Source organism: Hoplias malabaricus, chromosome 5 (genome assembly GCF_029633855.1).
Source record: "Hoplias malabaricus isolate fHopMal1 chromosome 5, fHopMal1.hap1, whole genome shotgun sequence".
Taxonomy (NCBI): domain Eukaryota; kingdom Metazoa; phylum Chordata; class Actinopteri; order Characiformes; family Erythrinidae; genus Hoplias; species Hoplias malabaricus.
Window position 1 is genome coordinate 27,031,851 of NC_089804.1, and position 17,331 is coordinate 27,049,181.

At 43.4% G+C, this 17,331-nt stretch overlaps 1 protein-coding gene across 2 annotated transcripts in view; it reads left to right on the top strand.

The window, feature by feature from the left end:
- arhgef10la (Rho guanine nucleotide exchange factor (GEF) 10-like a) overlaps window positions 1–17,331 on the top strand; it is a 192,596-nt gene that overhangs the window by 39,914 nt on the left and 135,351 nt on the right. For both annotated transcript variants that reach the window (XM_066670557.1, XM_066670558.1), the window contains 5 exons: window positions 3,513–3,616; window positions 3,973–4,050; window positions 7,237–7,416; window positions 11,051–11,167; window positions 14,822–14,914. In XM_066670557.1, the coding sequence (XP_066526654.1) occupies window positions 3,513–3,616; window positions 3,973–4,050; window positions 7,237–7,416; window positions 11,051–11,167; window positions 14,822–14,914 (572 nt within the window). The remainder of the gene's footprint in view (window positions 1–3,512; window positions 3,617–3,972; window positions 4,051–7,236; window positions 7,417–11,050; window positions 11,168–14,821; window positions 14,915–17,331) is intronic.

Genomic DNA, 17,331 nt, shown 5'->3' on the forward strand with positions numbered 1-17,331 from the left:
CTCACTGAGTCTTATGAGATGGTTTTACTACAGGAGACACTCGCAAAATTCACCGGACAGTTTGGTCTAGCGCAGTACAATTACAAACCTGTGATCACGCATCTATTAGACCAACTGGCCAGTGACCCTCAGCTCTCACTGGCTTTGTTTATCATGGTTATAAGCTTGTGACTGGAAATATAAGTGCAGTTGTGAGATCCTGCTGGTCTTGGACTGTTTTGGTAATGGCGAACAGTGAAACCTCAGGGGAAACAGCTGGCAGACAAATGAAAATATGTTCCATGTCATTTAAGCAAAACTTTATAAAGCATTTTTTCTAAAGCTATAATTCAGCTTCATGGATAAAAAAGTGGTCCCACTCAGTTATATTTTTTGCCAGTCAGTTATTATTATTATACTTTTAACACAAATAATAGCTCATGACACTTTTTAAAAAAAATTATAAAACTTACACAACACTGCATCAGTAATAGGACGTATGTAAGTTAGCTTTCATCACTGTTGGCTCTAAATTAAAGAAACTACTGAGTCCTTCATTATGAATTTGTCGTAAAACCATACAATTTTCAATAATGTTTCAATCTATTTAAACGGATCCCTAAGACATATTCATGCTGTTTATTTCCATCTGCATAAGGGTTCAAGTTCAATGTCTTCAACAAACTAATAGTACAGCTTTTCTTAAACTTAATTCACAGAACATGTTTGTAAAGATGTGCACTTGGATAAGTAACAAACCACTTAGTGCCACAATAAACTCAGCGAGCTGCACTGAAAAGCACTTCAAGATAAGACTCAAAGTAAAATGAAATGATGCTGAGTTTACTTTCTGTGGAGAAGGAGAAGGAAGTGAAAACTTTGTCACACTCTCTTCTTCTATATTCTGGATTAGCAAATGTGTATCTTTTAGAGTGTGATGTACATGCACAAAGACAAACAGCATGCAGGGATTTCTAGTAAGAGGACACTACAGTGTTTAGATTTGTACTAAAAGAACACACCTACAGTTCTGTAATAGCATTAAAGTATTGTTTTTTAGTTGATATTCCAATTGTGTACATTTGTGTCTTTAGATCTAAAAGCTAAGCTATCTGAAATATGCCTCAATTCTGTGATTCTATTCATGTTCTCCACATCAGGGAAAACATAGGGCCCTAAAGTTGCCTTATTTGTATGCTTGAAGGCACCATTGATTTGGAGTTAGATTTTGGGATTGTAGAGACATATACAGTATGCCATTAAAGTTTCTGGGGAGTCCATGGTTATTTCAGCAGGACAATTCCAGGCCTTTATACTTCACATGCTACTACAGCATGGCTTTGTGTGACCTGTGTTTGAGTGACCTGTGATCAGCTCAGATCTGTCTCCTATTGAAAATGTCTGGAGTATCTTGATGAGAGTCATACAACAATGACAAACTGTTGAACAGATGAAGTCCTGTATACATTAAAAAGGGGGCTAAATATTCCACCCGCAAATTGCAACAGTTGATATCTTCAGTTCCCGAATGATTACAAAGTATAACTAAAAAGAAAGGTGAGGTAAACATCGGTGTTCCAGCTTGTTTTGAGTGTTTTGCATTTCTAAATTCATGTTTTATAAATAGAAATCATTCTGTTCTTGAAAACACTGTTTTTTTCTGTTAATTCCTATCCAAATGTTACATAGTGCAGTTTCTGCAGTGCTGACCCCAGTATTAAACCAACGACAGACTTCGGTTTTGTTGAACGGTGGTGTCAAAACTTTCCTGGAAATGGGGTTTGTAGTTTGTTAATCACTTTTGGGCTGCGTCAAGTGCTTCTAATCTATATATACAATACCGAAATACATGTTCCATGCTTTCTGGCTTTATGTCATCACACCAATGTCTTCTGTTGCTTTCTGCATTCATTTGTCTTTATATTTTAAGGGTAAAGGTTTGAGCGGAAAGGGAAGAGGCAGCTGCCGATGCTGTGTGATATGTGGGATGAAATGGCTGAGAACGTGCCGTGTCGGGGGCCGAGGACAGACAGAAGAGACAGAACAGAAAGGGAAAAAAAAAGCAGACGCAGGTGTTTGATGTGCACGAGAAAGGAAAGGGGAAATTTGAATGACTGGATTGGCACCCTGCGAGCCTTTCGCAGCACAATGTGCAGAGATTAGCATCCGGTAATGGAGCCTGGCAGACTCCCCACTGCAGCCACATGTAACAGCAGCCAAAAAAGCCTGCCTCTTATGATCAAGTCGAGGGAGAAAGGTCACTAATTGTCATTTCAGGTATTGACAGCAGTCGTAAAGGCAGAGCCTTAACATGTTAAATGTTTTGATTCCCGCAGACGCCATTGCTATTCCAGTCATTAACTGCGCGGCTTGCCAAAACTTGTTTGAATATTCGCAGGCTTTTGTGCCTCTGCCGCGGTGAGAAATTGTTTGTCTGTCAGGAGGCTTTGTAGCCGTGTGGAGGGAGCGAGCTGTTGGATGTGGTTTGGAACAGCCTGTTTCTCTCTTTCTTTATGCCTTTCCCCTTTTTTTCGCTGCTTCAGATTTGCCGCAGTGTTTGAAGGTGTTTTTGAAAAATGCACACAGTTCATTCAGAGCTGCAATAAAATCCGAATGTTTGAATTTGCTTCGCTGCCAAAGGAGGAAAGGAAAGGAGGAAAGGTGGCCCCTCTCTTGCTCTTTCGCTCTTTTTCTACTTCATTCTCTCTCTCTCATCCTGTCAATCTCTCTCTGGCTCCGTCTGTTTCCCTGTCTTTTCTCTCTCTCCCTCTCACGGGTGCTTTCTCTTGCTTTGCTCACATTTTCTCACTTCTCTGTCTCTCACTCCATCTTCTTTCTGTCTGTTTCCCTCCCCCTCTTTATCTATCAATTTCTCTCACTGTTACTTTATAGTTTCTCTCTCTCACACACACTTTCACTCTCATTCATCTCATTTAGCTCTCACTTGGTCTTTCTGCCACTGGTTTTCTCATTCTTTCTCTCTCACCATCACTTTCACTCTTTCTTTCTCTCTGTCTTCTCTCTCTCTCTTGATCTATCAATCTCCCTCACTCTCTTTTGTTGTCTCTTGTTTCAGTTTGTATTCTCTCTCTTTCTCTTGCTTAATCTATCCATTTTTTTGTCTGTTTCGCACTGTCTCTCACTCTTTTCTCTCTCTATCTTTGTATGTCTCATTCCATTGCTGTAACTCTCTTTAAATTTGACTCTTTATCTCTCTCTTTCGCTCTCTTTCTTTCTATTTCTCGCTTTCTTTCTCTCTCTCTCTCTCTCTCTCTCTTGGTCTATCAATCGCTCTCACCCTCATGCTCTTGCGGTCTCTTGTTCCTGTTTATGTCTCTTTATTTCTCATTCTCTAACTCTCACTTTATCTGTTTCTATCTTTTATATCTATTTCTCACTCTGTCTCACACTTTTGTCTCTCTTTATATCGCTGTCTTTCTTTCATTTGATTGCTTTAACTCGTTATATTTTACATTCCTCTCTCTCTCTCTCTCTCTCTCTCTCTCTCTCTCTCTCTCTCTCTCTCTCTTTAGATGTGGCTGAAGATGATGCAGGGTATCTGGATGTGATTGTGTCAGAAGCAAAGCATCCTCCAGCACAGCTCGGCCCAATGCCAGAGGGACTCAGCAGTCAACAGGTATGTGGCGTGTACATACAGCTTGTATTATTGCAATAGAAAAGCACTGCCAATAAAAGGGGATGCTTTGGAGTAGCTGCCCATTAACCAAAACTCACAGTGGAACAGTGGTGCTGCATTGTCTGGAGTGATGGAGCTCCGCCCAGTACTTCCAGAATGAGCTGAAGTGGCTGACCTCACTAATGTCCTTATGGCTGAGTGCAATCAAATCCTCACAGCAGTGGACCTGTATCTAGCATCCCTGACAGGATGAGACACCTGCAAATACGCTGTTGGTTTCTACAGCAATTGTCTGCAAATTTTTAAGGTTTAAAAAGTGCCCTGCGTGACACTTCACTTGTTTCTTTCTTGATCAGATCATCCGCCGTCACATTCTGGGCTCTGTGGTGCAGAGTGAATGTAGCTATCTGGAATCCCTCAAAAGAATCCTTCAGGTGAGTGGTTACAACGGCTTTTTAAAATGGTTCTGTTTTATCAGGAACACCTACCTTACAGGCTGATTTGTAGGTTCATCATTGTTACTGTAGCCCATTTGTTGATATTCATTCATCTTTAACACGTTCCCAAAATGGAAATAGACCACTACAGGACCACCACTGACAGTGCTGTGTCTTTTATTTTTCTGTTTTTAGAAAGCAACTGAGAGCAAATATGTTATCCACTACTCTTTTCTAACCATAAACGTATATTTTAATTTGAGCTACAACATGTTTAAGTGAAAACGATAAGGGTATGACTATTTTCCATGGAGTGGTACCTACTTTACTCAACTCGGCTCTACTCACTTTTTGGGTATCTGGTAGGATTTCGCTACAATGGCTCTTCCTGCAAAATGTAGCCAGTAACGTCGCGAAACACTGTTACTAATGAAAACTGTAGGCTTTCAAAACCATGACAACCGTAAGCATTATTTACTCATCATGTATTTGTGTGTTGTTTTTGTTGTTTGAGTCTAAGCACAGCTCCATGCACCAGTTCAGACAGATCAGTGTAGTTTTCCATTTCTTGTTGCACTGTCCAGCTCTCACTAGATTCAGCCACAAATCCAAAGAACGTTTGCACCTCATCTAAAGGCCATGATGGAATTTTACAAGCTGCCGTTGTTAGTCAGAGATTTTATACGCGGCTTGTTTGTGGGTGTTGTTTGGGTATGGGCATGTTGTTGTGATTGACAAGTCTCTCGGGCCAGTGAGCACTCTGCAAAGTTTACAAGCCATGGTTCAGTCCCTACTCTGCTCATTTGGAGGTGAACAGGTACTAAAATGTGGCAGGTACCAGGTGCAACATTTACCTAATGGACGAGTCAAAGTGAGTAGGTATCATGTAGTGGGAAAGTGCCATTCAACAGATTATAGCTGCATCCCATCTCCTCAGTAGCTGTGTGTAAACTTTCTTTGCAATTGCCATGCAAAACCAAAAATAAATTAATTAAGTCAGACATTCAAGTTCATTCATTCATTCATTTTCTGTAAGCGCTTATCCAGTTCAGGGTCGCGGTGGGTCCAGAGCCTACCTGGAATCATTGGGCGCAAGGCGGGAATACACCCTGGAGGGGGCGCCAGTCCTTCACAGGGCAACACACACACACACACATTCACACCTACGGACACTTTTGAGTCGCCAATCCACCTACCAACTCCTCACAGACAGTCACCCGGAGCGGGAATCAAACCCACAACCTCCAGGTCCCTGGATCTGTGTGACTGCGACACTACCTGCTGCACCACCATGCTGCCAACATATGTTTTAGATTGAAGGTGGAATAAGGGCCAAACTCCAAAATAACCAAACTCCTCACAGACAATGCCTTGAGGTGAGGATTGGACCCGAGACTCCAAAACCACCCTTGTGCCCCACGTAAAGTTTTATTGACCCGAAAGGGTATGTCACTTCCAAAGTTACATTGAACCGTGATTCTTACTTGTGCAAACACACTATACATTGAACAATGTACTCAGGCCCCATCTTCAGTGCTTCCTCAAACAAGCGCTCAATACTTCTAACACTCGTTAATTGAGTTTGGGCAACTTTCGTGGCGTCTCGACAAATCTTTACGAGCGTAACGTCTGAGAGTTACAGGCAAACTGGAAGTTCTGGCTTTTTCAAATCCCTGGAACCAGGTCTACAGTGCCCCATAATGCATGTGGTAATCACATTCACATTGAGTTACATATCCTTTTAAACGAAACCCAATACACCTGGCAGGCTTCTGCAGGATCATATCTATGATCTGAGCCAAAGGAGCTGAAAAGGAAAGGCATGGATTATCATTTTCCCTTTGAAGGCCGAGGCACGGCACAAGATTGAATCGCAGATCAATGACAGACGTGTGAAATCCAGTCCGTGTAGATGGACGTGATTTCCCAGCTTTGTCGTGGAATCAAAGTGCTGTCTGTAGCCCTTTACCATTCGCCTTCTCATTATATCCTGATGCTGTTGAACTAATATGTTCAACAAGTGCGTTCTCCAATAAAGCAGCGCGGATGGACTAGATGGTCCAATAATCGCTGACGGTGAGGCTGGGGAGAAGATTAAAGCAGTAGGATAATTGAGTTTAGTGGTGGACTTGCCTCTGTAGGTTTCACCGGAGAAGAGGCGTCCCTTTGCCTGGTTCTTAGCCCTGTTTCGGCTTTGTCGATAATTCATTAGCATCCCCGAACGTGGAGGAGGGAAGAAAGCGGTCATGAAAAAATCTATTGTTTCCACAATTTACAACAAAGTGTCTTTGCTTTTAAAGATTAGACCTTATGCTTTATTCATGAAAGTCGTCCTGTAGCTTCTGGAGTTCTGAAGCTGTGGAAGCCCCTCGACGGCTGTAGCTACTGCACATGTTGAACGTGTTTTTATTTCACGGGAGGCATCTCTTCCGGAAAACCGATTGGAATTAGGCTAATAAGTTCACTCGCAGGCTTTAGAGAGCCATTAAACCCCACTGTGGGGTATTAAACTGCTTGTCTAACTTGTATCAGAACAGTGCAGAACTATCATCACATACTTCTCAAGCAAGAAACCAAGCAGACTTTTGTCTTCACGCAGAAGGGGAATTAATGGAGAAGCTCTCTGAAGGGTTCACAAGGGAGCGAGGGAGAAAAATCCCAGAACGAGCCCCAAGTCGTGATGATTAAGTGAGCGCACATTTCCTTGGGTCAAACACGAGGATGTATTCATTTATGTAAATAGGGCATTTAAAACCTCTGGAATGTTGTAATGAATTAAGCATGGGAGCGTGTTCACAGGGGCCTCAGTTCAGATCGGGGCAACCTCTTCAACCCTCCTCTTTTAAAGGTGAAATAAAGCAAGGTAAATCAGCTCATGCCTCATGAGAAGAACAAAACCTGTTGTTTTCTTAAAGGAGCGTTAGCATTTTTTCTAAACCAATGTTATGCTTATTTTGACACCTGTTGTTGCTACTCTGGGCTCAGCACTGCAGAAAGTGCACTCTGTAACATTTGGAGTAGGGTACGCAACCAACCCCTCCCTCTCCCTTGGATTCAGTACATTGCTGTAAAAATTAAATACACTCCCTCCTGTAGGGGGAGCCCAGGAGCAAAAATAAGGACATTCACCTAATGTTCTTTTTAAGTGATATAACACTTTTCCCATGTCTTATGATTCCGTAGGAATACCAGCGACCCCTGATGGAGGCGGAGCCACGTATCCTGAGCCCAAGGAAGATCCGGCCGATTTTTTTCCGCGTGCGGGAGATCGCTCAGTGCCACTCCATGTTCCAGATCGCCCTAGCATCCCGTGTGGCCGAATGGGATGCCACAGAGAAGATTGGGGATTTGTTTGTAGCGTCAGTGAGTGAGACCCGGAATATTGTGGGAATTCCTTTGATTATTGTTATTTCTGTGTCTTTTTCTGTATTTTTATGATGATAAAATGTCTTATATAAAGTAGTGTGAAATGCATGACTATCAGTGCCTTAGTGACTAGAGAATGATGGGGCATCATCATTAAAGGAACATTATGTAAGATTTGTTATTTGTGCTCCTGGGTCCCCTTACACTTGCAGAGGTTGACTCACTTTTACAGCACTATCCTGAAATTAAAGAGTGGGAGTGGTTGTAACCCTCTTCCCAAAGTTACATAGTGCTATTTCTGCTGTGCTGAACCCAGAGAAGCAATGTCATGCTCTTTTTAGTACATGTCAGGGAAACATCACAGTGGTTTTGAAGCCGGACAGCTTTCCCCAAATTGTTCAGCCTTAGCACATAGGAGAGGGGAAAAAAATCCCCAAAATAACAGAGAAAATGACACCCCTTTAAACCAAGTGGAGCACTTTAACTGTCACAAATAAACAACAGAGACTCAAAGCTGTTTCTGAAAGGCTTTGCAGTCAAGAAGCCACTACTGAGAAAAGGAAACAGACAAAAAAGACGTTTTTGCAATTCCAACAAAGATGCTGCCGATATTCCTAAATGTTAATGTACCCTCCGTCCAATAGTCCAGACCTCAGCATCACTGAGCATGTTTGGGATTGACTGGGCTCATTGTTATACACTTTACAAACACTTTTTAAGAAGCTTGTGTTTTTAAGTCTCTATGAATGTGGTTATAACACTTTGTAACTTACAAAAAAAGACTGAACTTTGGGAGTGGATAAAGCTGTGGTTAAATGAAAGGAAACAACAAATGAACAACACACATAGCTTTTCCAGACACAGAAAGCACTAAATAATTAGGATGAAATCACCTCAACTACCAACACGCTGGTGGATGATGCAATGGTAGACAATATGAGCCAGTACCCTCACCACACATCAGCTATTAGGTACAAAAGAGACTAGAGGGAAGGATTCAGCCAGTCTCTTTGAAGATGGAGAAACCAGAAGTGGCCACAGTGGTAGGTTTAGATTGACACTGAAACACCTACTGTTCAGTTTTGTGGCTTATCTGAAAGTGCAGCACAATTTGCTCAGTACAGTGTCCCTGTCACTACACTCAGGTACTGGGATCCACACAGAACACAGAGAGAGCGCACCCTGTTGGCTCCACCATTACCACTTCCAGCAGCTGCCCAAGGCTTCCTAGAAGGTCTGCCTTTTAAGCCCAGTACTGTCATATTTCTGCGTTCAAGTGCATATGAGTAAACAACCAAAAGTAAGAAAAGAGGGTAAGATTTAATGAAAGCAAAGGGTGGACAAACCCTGGGATAGCTGATATTATATTTACTGATTGACACTCGGGCGGCATGGTGGTGCAGCAGGTAGTGTTGCAGTCACACAGCTCCAGGGACCTGGAGGTTGTGGGTTTGATTCCTGCTCCGGGTGACTGTCTGTGAGGAGTTGGTGTGTTCTCCCCGTCTCCGCATGGGTTTCCTCCGGGTGCTCCGGTTTCCTCCCACAGTCCAAAAACACACGTTGCAGGTGGATTGGCAACTCAAAAGTGTCCGTAGGTGTGAGTGTGTGAGTGAATGTGTGTGTGTGTGTCTGTGTTGCCCTGTGAAGGACTGGCGCCCCCTCCAGGGTGTATTCCCGCCTTGCGCCCAATGATTCCAGGTAGGCTCTGGACCCACCGCGACCCTGAATTGGATAAGATGTTACAGATAATGAATGAATGAATGAATGATTGACACTCTGGGTGAGTGTGTGATGCCCTCTGATGAACCACAGCCCTGTTTGGGGTGCTCTGGATGCCCCATGACCCTGGTCAGGATGAAGCACTTAAGGCCGATTTATACTTCTGAGTTGACTCGATGCAGAGATTATGCCATTAGGAGCATTAATGCATCTGCGTTGGCTCTGCAATTACACCGCCACACTACTAGGGCTGAATCTAAAACATCGTCCTCTACACTATGTAATACACAATGCAGTGGTGTAGTCTTTAAGTCTTTAAAGTGCACTATTTAAGGAGTAGGTTGTTTGGGACGAGCAGAGTTTACACGAGGTGCCAGGAAAGTAATTAATACAAAGCCGGCATGTTTGTCCAATGTGGTATTGCAACAATTACTCGTTGAGTTATTTTTGTTTGTGGAGGAGAACAGTGTCCGTCCGACTTCTCACCAATCACAGTTGTTTTTACAGTTTCACAGTTAAATTTCTAGGAAGTTGTGTGTCAGGCTACAACGTACATTACAGTGTAGGGTTCACGTCGATGCGTAGCCTACAGCGTAGGGTTGAAGCAGAAGTATAAATTGGGCTTTATTCGAACGAACAAATGAACGAACGTTATTTACATAGGAGTGGAACCCTGTTTGTCTTATAGCTAATGTTTATGCAATCTCAGTTTCACAGTTACAAGCTAAATATAAATAAGCTCCAAGAAAATAAATAATAAAAATAATAAAACTCTGTCTGTGTTAACTCATCACGCTTAAGGGCCTGTGTGGAAATCCAAGCGCTGCACAGTAAAGGGCAGACCAAGTGTGCTCTTTTAACTGGCGGATAATAAAAGGACCCTGTGGATGCTCTCCATGTGGAGGGTCATAGTTGCATTCATTCATTAGGCCATTAGTCCTCCTGCAGCGCTGCTATGCTAACTCTCTTCACCCTGTGAGAAGGAGGCAGCCGCTGAACTGTAATTGCCTCGATGTTATGTTTGAAGCACTGTAGCATACTGTAAGAACTCTAAACTCTTTCCTAGAATTATCTTCTGAGCGTAAAGTCAATTCTCTATCTACATTTCCGAACAGCACTTGAATAACTGTGTAGTGCGTTTAACACTGGACAGTGTCACCTACCAACTTGAGGTCCCTGCCACACATCTCCAGCGATCCCAGGGGTGTGGGTTCAATCCCTGCATCCATTCACTGTCTGTAAAGACTTTTGTTGTGTTCTCCCTGTGTCTGTGTGGGTTTCCTCCAGGATAAAGTGACATTAGGTTTTATATTAACCTTAAAATTACAGCTTCAAAGCTTGTTTATTGTGCCGCTACACTGAGCTGTAGTAGGGGACACAGATCCTCTGTTGTTGCTGCTCAGGACTCAGGACAGTCCTTTAAAAGTGACTCTGCAACTGTAGGGGGAGCCAAGAGCAAAAATCCTAAATCTTACTTATTGTAATTTAACGCTTGTTGTGACAGGAAATGAAATGAAAGTGTGGTCTTTGATTTATGTGGAGGGCTTAATGTAAATGTTTTAGCTTCAATCAAAGCTGAAGGAGTTGTGGGCCCATTTCCTAAACAGGTGCAATTGTATTGGACGGTGTGGGGGGGGCTGGGTGGCTGAAGTCCTGTGGTTTAAGACTTTTATAACTGCACACTCTTAAATTGCCTTCATTTCCTTCGCTCCCCACAATGACCAGAGCTTTCTGGCATCCGGAAAAGCCAAGTCTCCAGCTCTTCTTTTATTTCAGAAGGAGAAAAACATTGCTGCTGAATTGATCAGCGTAGTCCGGCCCCGTGTGGATTGTGAGCGTGGAGAGATGGAATAGATCTGCATCCTTGGATTTTTTTGGTTCACCTACTGTTTTCTCAATGTGTCTTCCACAGTTCTCCAAGTCCATGGTGCTGGACGTGTATAGTGATTACGTCAATAACTTCACCAACGCCATGGCGCTCATTAAAAAGGCCTGCTTATCCAAACCTGCTTTTCTGGAGTTCCTCAAGGCAAGTGCAATTGGCTTCTCCTTTCTTCTCTTTCCAGTATAACTCAGAAAAAAACTGCAATTAAAGTTCTGGTGCAGCAGGAGATTTGTTGTCATTACTTCCCTCCGTGGAGACTTGGTGAATTCATTTTAATGGACTCGCTAACTTGCTAATACAGGCTTTTTTGGATGCCTGTGGCTTATTAGATGTGTTAAAAGTGTACTCCAATGTTTTTCATACTAATCTCCATTTGCTGCATCTGTTGCCTACTGTTGATTACCGTGGAGAGGGTCTCAACACATTTTGCTGTACTTAGCAGTCTGAAAAAAAGCAATAAAACAGGTTGATTTACATCCAGCAAACATTAAAGGGATGTACTGTATTCCTTTATACAAGTTAAAAGTACATAGCTAACAAACATAGATCCCTGGGGTCTTAATGGGATTGTTGAGACATGCTTTGGTCAAAATACCAGCAGGTAGTGTCGCAGTCACACAGCTCCAGGGACCTGGAGGTTGTGGGTTCGATTCCTGCTCCGGGTGACTGTCTGTGAGGAGTTGGTGTGTTCTCCCTGTGTCCGTGTGGGTTTCCTCCGGGTGCTCCGGTTTCCTCCCACAGTCCAAAAACAAACGTTGGTAGGTGGATTGGCGACTCAAAAGTGTCCGTAGGTGTGAGTGAATGTGTGTGTGTGTTTTGCCCTGTGAAGGACTGGAGCCCCCTCCAGGGTGTATTCCCGCCTTGCGCCCAATGATTCCAGGTAGGCTCTGGACCCACCGCGACCCTGAATTGGATAAGCGCTTACAGATAATGAACGAATGAATGAATATTTGAGCTCCTGTTCCTTTAAATGCTAATGAGCCACTGCTCATTTGTACCCTGAGTGCACAGCTGGAAAAGGCAAGCGAGCAGAATCTTTCACATTAAAAGCAAGCCAGTGCTGTGTCCCATCTTGACATCAGAAGAGAAGCAACATTGACTCATCACTAACTCATGTTTTCTGACTCAGGCAGCCCACAAGAAACTGACTGCTTGGTCCTGTTTCACAGCAAATGCACTGAAAATTAGATTTCTGATGTCCTCTTTATTGCTGTAAATTAATAAAACCTTTTGTACATAATCTTGCGTATACATTGGCTGTCAGTTTTGCTTCAGTCACGCTGCTCTTAGCGGCACTAGATTTAAATTTACAGTTTTAAATAACAAGCCTTTCTTTATAGAAAACTCTTCAGTCTGATGGACAGATAAAACACTATATTCAGTGTATACTGTACTTTTTGTCAGCGAGTCTATCTGAAGTTTCAGTAAGTCACACATCACTGTAAAACTTACTCTCACTTTAGAGAGACTTGCACCGCAGAGACTTGACTTGACTGGTGCTTGCTTCTCAGAGACTTGAGACACGGTGCAGTCTTGCTCCTCAGAGACTCTAAACCTGATTTGGATTCACTTGTATGTGACTCGTACCACAGAGACTAGAGACTTGATTCCAACTCACACCATGGAAATTCATCACAGGTGACTCAGGTCCACAACATACAGAACAGCCTCACACGATAGAGACTTGATATTTGACCCACCCTCTAGAAACTCAAGACTTGATTCAGACTCCTTCCACAGAGACTCAATGTTTGAGTCAGACTCACACCATAGATACTCAAAATCTGGCTCGGACTCACACCATAGAGTCTTGAGAATTGAATCATACTCACACCATAGAGATTCAAGACTTGAGTCAGACTCTCACAATAGATATTGGAGACTTGAGTTAGACTTGCACCATAAAGACTCGAGGTTTGAGTCAGACTCACCTCACAGAGACCTGAGACTGATTCATAATCACACCGTTAAAACTGAATACTTGACTCAGACTCACACCATAGAGACTAGAGACTTGATTCTGACTAACACCATGGAAATTTGTCACACGTGACTTGACTCAGATCCACAACACAGAGAACAGTCTCACATGATAGAGACTTGAGATTTGACCCACCCTCTAGAAACTCAAGACTTGATTCAGACTCCTTCCATAGAAACTCAATGTTTGAGTCAGACTCACACCATAGATGCTCAAAATCTAGCTCAGACTCACACCATAGAATCTTGAGAAATGAGTCAGACTCACACCATAGAGATTCAAGACTTGAGTCAGACTCACACAATAGATATTGGAGACTTGAGTCAGACTCACACCATAAAGACTCAAGGTTTGAGTCAGACTCGTACCGTAGAGACCTGAGATTGACTCACACTCACATTGTTGAAACTGAATACTTGACTCAGACTCATACCATAGAGACTTGAGACTTGAGTCAGACTCACACCATAGAGATTCTAGACTTGAGTCAGACTTGGAACACAGAGACTCAAGACCTGACTCAGACTCACACCATAGAGATTCAAGACTTGAGTCATACTCATACTATAGAGACCTGAGACTGATTCATACTCACACCAGTGAAATACTAATACTTGACTCAGACGCATACCAGAGACTTAAGACTTGAGTCAGACTCACACCATAGAGATTCTAGACTTGAGTCAGATTTTGACCATAGAGATTCAAGACCTGTCTCAGACTCATACCACAGAGACTTAAGACTTGAGTCAGACTCACAAAATAGAGACTCAAGACAAACCAGACTCACACCATAGAGACATGAAACCTGACTCACTCCCACAAAATAGAGATCAGACACCCAGCATAGTGCCTCAGGATTGATTCAGATTCACACCAGACTTAACTTAGATTTGCAACTTAATGCTAACCACACACTATAAGACATTGAAAGGACCCTGAAAAAAGTTGGACAACCCTCTCTACAGACTCGAATTTTGTAAAGACTCTGGGTCTGGTGGGTTCACTATTTCCATTAGCCAGGTCTTAAAACTTGACTTGTTCAGATCAGTTTAAAGTTGTTCAGTTCAGATTTGGCCTGTAGAGATTAGGTTTAAACAACTGGAGTTTTCATTATAATGAGCACTACTTCCAAATATTATATATTATATATGTCTTGTTCATTACTGTAATGTGCCAACCGACACAGCTTGAAGCCATTACTGTGTTTCTGCCCTGATTTAAATCTGGCTATGAATGGGAATGAATGTGTCTCTGAATCAAAAGTACACAAAATTGATAAACATTTGGGACCGGGTTTCCAGACACCGCCTTGGGCTTTTTTTTTTTTTAAGTTTAAAGCTTAAAGGGGGCTTTTTCAGAGGAAAATTGACACAGACGGAGTGATTTAGTGCAGGACTGAGCTTAATCTGTGTGTGGGAAACTGACCCTCCGCTGTATAAAAGCACAGTCAAGCGTAGTCTGATATATTCCTCTCTCTTGAGCGCTTCCAAGAACACCTCCACTCTGACAGTACAGTATCTAATGACTGCCAAAGGCTTTTGGCAAAGCTGAGAGAATCAATACTATAATACTAACCTCCACCCACACCTACTTTCTCTCCATCTCTCTTCATCACTCTCTCCTTCTTTCTCTCTCCCTTTTTTTCTTCCTCTTACCCTCCCTGGAGTGCCAGAATCTATCTGCTGTGTGGAGATGATTGCGTGGATAGCCCTCAGTTTCCAAGTCACTGCAGGGCGATGAAGCTAACTGAGATGTTTCTGAATGGTAAATCCCTTCTTTCCTTTCTTTTTCTGTGTGTGTGTGTGTTGTTATAGAAGAAGCAGTCATCCAGCGCTGACCGTATCACTCTTTACGGCCTGATGGTGAAGCCTATTCAGCGTTTTCCTCAGTTCATTCTCCTCCTCCAGGTCAGTGTTTTCTACATACATTTCACAGCTCTTTTCACATCATAAGGTTCACCAGGGGTTCGCAAATCTCTTTGAAACAGAGGATAAAGGTCATAAAGTCACTTTAAGATGCATTAAACTTTACGTTTTGTCATTGGCTGCAGCAGGGCCCTACTCTATGAATCTTCTACTCAGAATCACATCCCATAGCTAAATATGTATTTATTTGTTAGTTAATGAATGAATGAATGAATGACTGAATCAGTTAATTTATTTATTCATTTTCTGTAAACACCTCTTTCTCATCGGGGTCATGGTCCAAACCTACCACTAATTACTGGGTACAGTGGCATCACACACTAACCCACTCACATCTGTGGGCAGTTTCAGCCAATCCCCCTACACATGAGTCTGAGTCCAATCTTGAGTCTCTGGTGCACGAGTCTGGGTCCAGTCTTGAGTCTCTGGTGCACGAGTCTGAGTCCATCCTTGATTCTCTGGTGCATGAGTCTGAGTCGTCTTGAGTCTGTGGTGCATGAGTCTAGGTCCAGTCCTGAGTCTGTGGTGCACAAGTCTGAGTACAATCTTGAGTCCCTGGTGCACAAGTCTGAGTCCATCCTTGAGTCTCTGGTGCACAAATCTAAGTCCATCCTTGAGTCTCTGGTGCACAAATCTAAGTCCAATCTTGAGTCTGTCGTGCATGAGTCTGGGTCCAGTCTTGAGTCTCTGGTGCACTAGTCTGAGTTCAGTCTTGAGTCTCTGGTGCACGAGACTGAGTCCACCCTTGAGTCTCTGGTGCATGAGTCTGAGTCCATCCTTGAGTCTCTGGTGCACAAATCTAAGTCCATCCTTGAGTCTCTGGTGTACGAGTCTGGGTCCAATCTTGAGTCTGTGGTGCACGAGTCTGTGTCCAGTCTTGAGTCTCTGGTGCACGAGTCTGAGTCCTGTCTTGAGTCTCTGGTGCACGAGTCTGAGTCCAGTCTTGAGTCTCTGTTGCATGAGTCTAAGTCTATCCTTGAGTCTGTGGTGCACAAGTCTGAGTCTAGTCTTGAGTCTCTGGTGCACAAGTCTGAGTCCAGTCTTGAGTTCAGTCTTGAGTCTCTGGTGCATAGGTCTGAGGCTGATCTTGAGTCTGTGGTGCACAAGTCTAAGTTCATCCTTGAGTCTTTGGTGCACAAGTCTGAGTCCATCCTTGAGTCTCTGGTGCACAAATCTAAGTCCATCCTTGAGTCTCTGGTGCACAAATCTAAGTCCAATCTTGAGTCTGTCATGCACGAGTCTGTGTCCAATCTTGAGTCTGTGGTGCATGAGTCTAAGTCCAGTCTTGAGTCTCTAGTGCACGAGTCTGAGTTCAGTCTTGAGTCTCTGGTGCACGAGTCTGAGTCCATCCTTGAGTCTCTGGTGCATGAGTCTGAGTCCATCCTTGAGTCTCTGGTGCACGAGTCTGGGTCCAATCTTGAGTCTCTGTTGCATGAGTCTAAATCTATCCTTGAGTCTGTGGTGCACAAGTCTGAGTCCAGTCTTGAGTCTCTGGTGCATGAGTCTGAGTCCAGTCTTGAGTCTCTGGTGCACGAGTCTGAGTCCAGTCTTGAGTCTCTGGTGCATGAGTCTGAGTTCAGTCTTGAGTCTCTGGTGCACAAATCTAAGTCCATCCTTGAGTCTGTGGTGCACAAGTCTAAGTCCGATCATGAGTCTGTGGTGCACGAGTCTAAGTCCGATCTTGAGTCTGTGGTGCACGAGTCTGGGTCCAATCTTGAGTCTGTGGTGCACGAGTCTGAGTCCATCCATGACTCTCTGGTGCACAAGTCTAAGTCCATCCTTGAGTCTCTGGTGCACGAGTCTGAGTCCGATCTTGAGTCTGTGGTGCACGAGTCTGGGTCCAATCTTGAGTCTCTGGTGCACAAGTCTGAGTTCAGTCTTGAGTCTGTCATGCACGAGTCTGGGTGCAATCTTGAGTCTCTGGAGCACAAGTCTAACTCCGATCTTGAGTCTGTGGTACACGAGTTTGGGTCCAATCTTGAGTCTCTTAGGTATGGGACTAAATCTTGAGTTTCTGGTGGATGGGTCTGAGTTACGTCTTGCGTCTCTGGTGCAATGAGTCTGAGCCTTTCTTGAGAGCCTCCTTTCTCTCTGTCTTGTGTCCAGATCTCACCGGACCACTGCCTTTTTTATTTTCTAACTCCAGGGGAACAGTCAGGTGCAAACTGCTCACATCAACATAGAAAACGCTCAATCTTATGCCCACCCTCCAGGGACACAGTACTGTCCTGAACACACAGACACACACACACACACACACACACACACACACACACACACACACTAAATGTCACTAGAATAGTGGCTTGAAGACAGAAATATCACGCTGACCTACTCAGGCATGAGGTCTCAAACGACAGGGAAATGTCAGTGTCTTTGCAACCGTCAGCAGTGGGCAG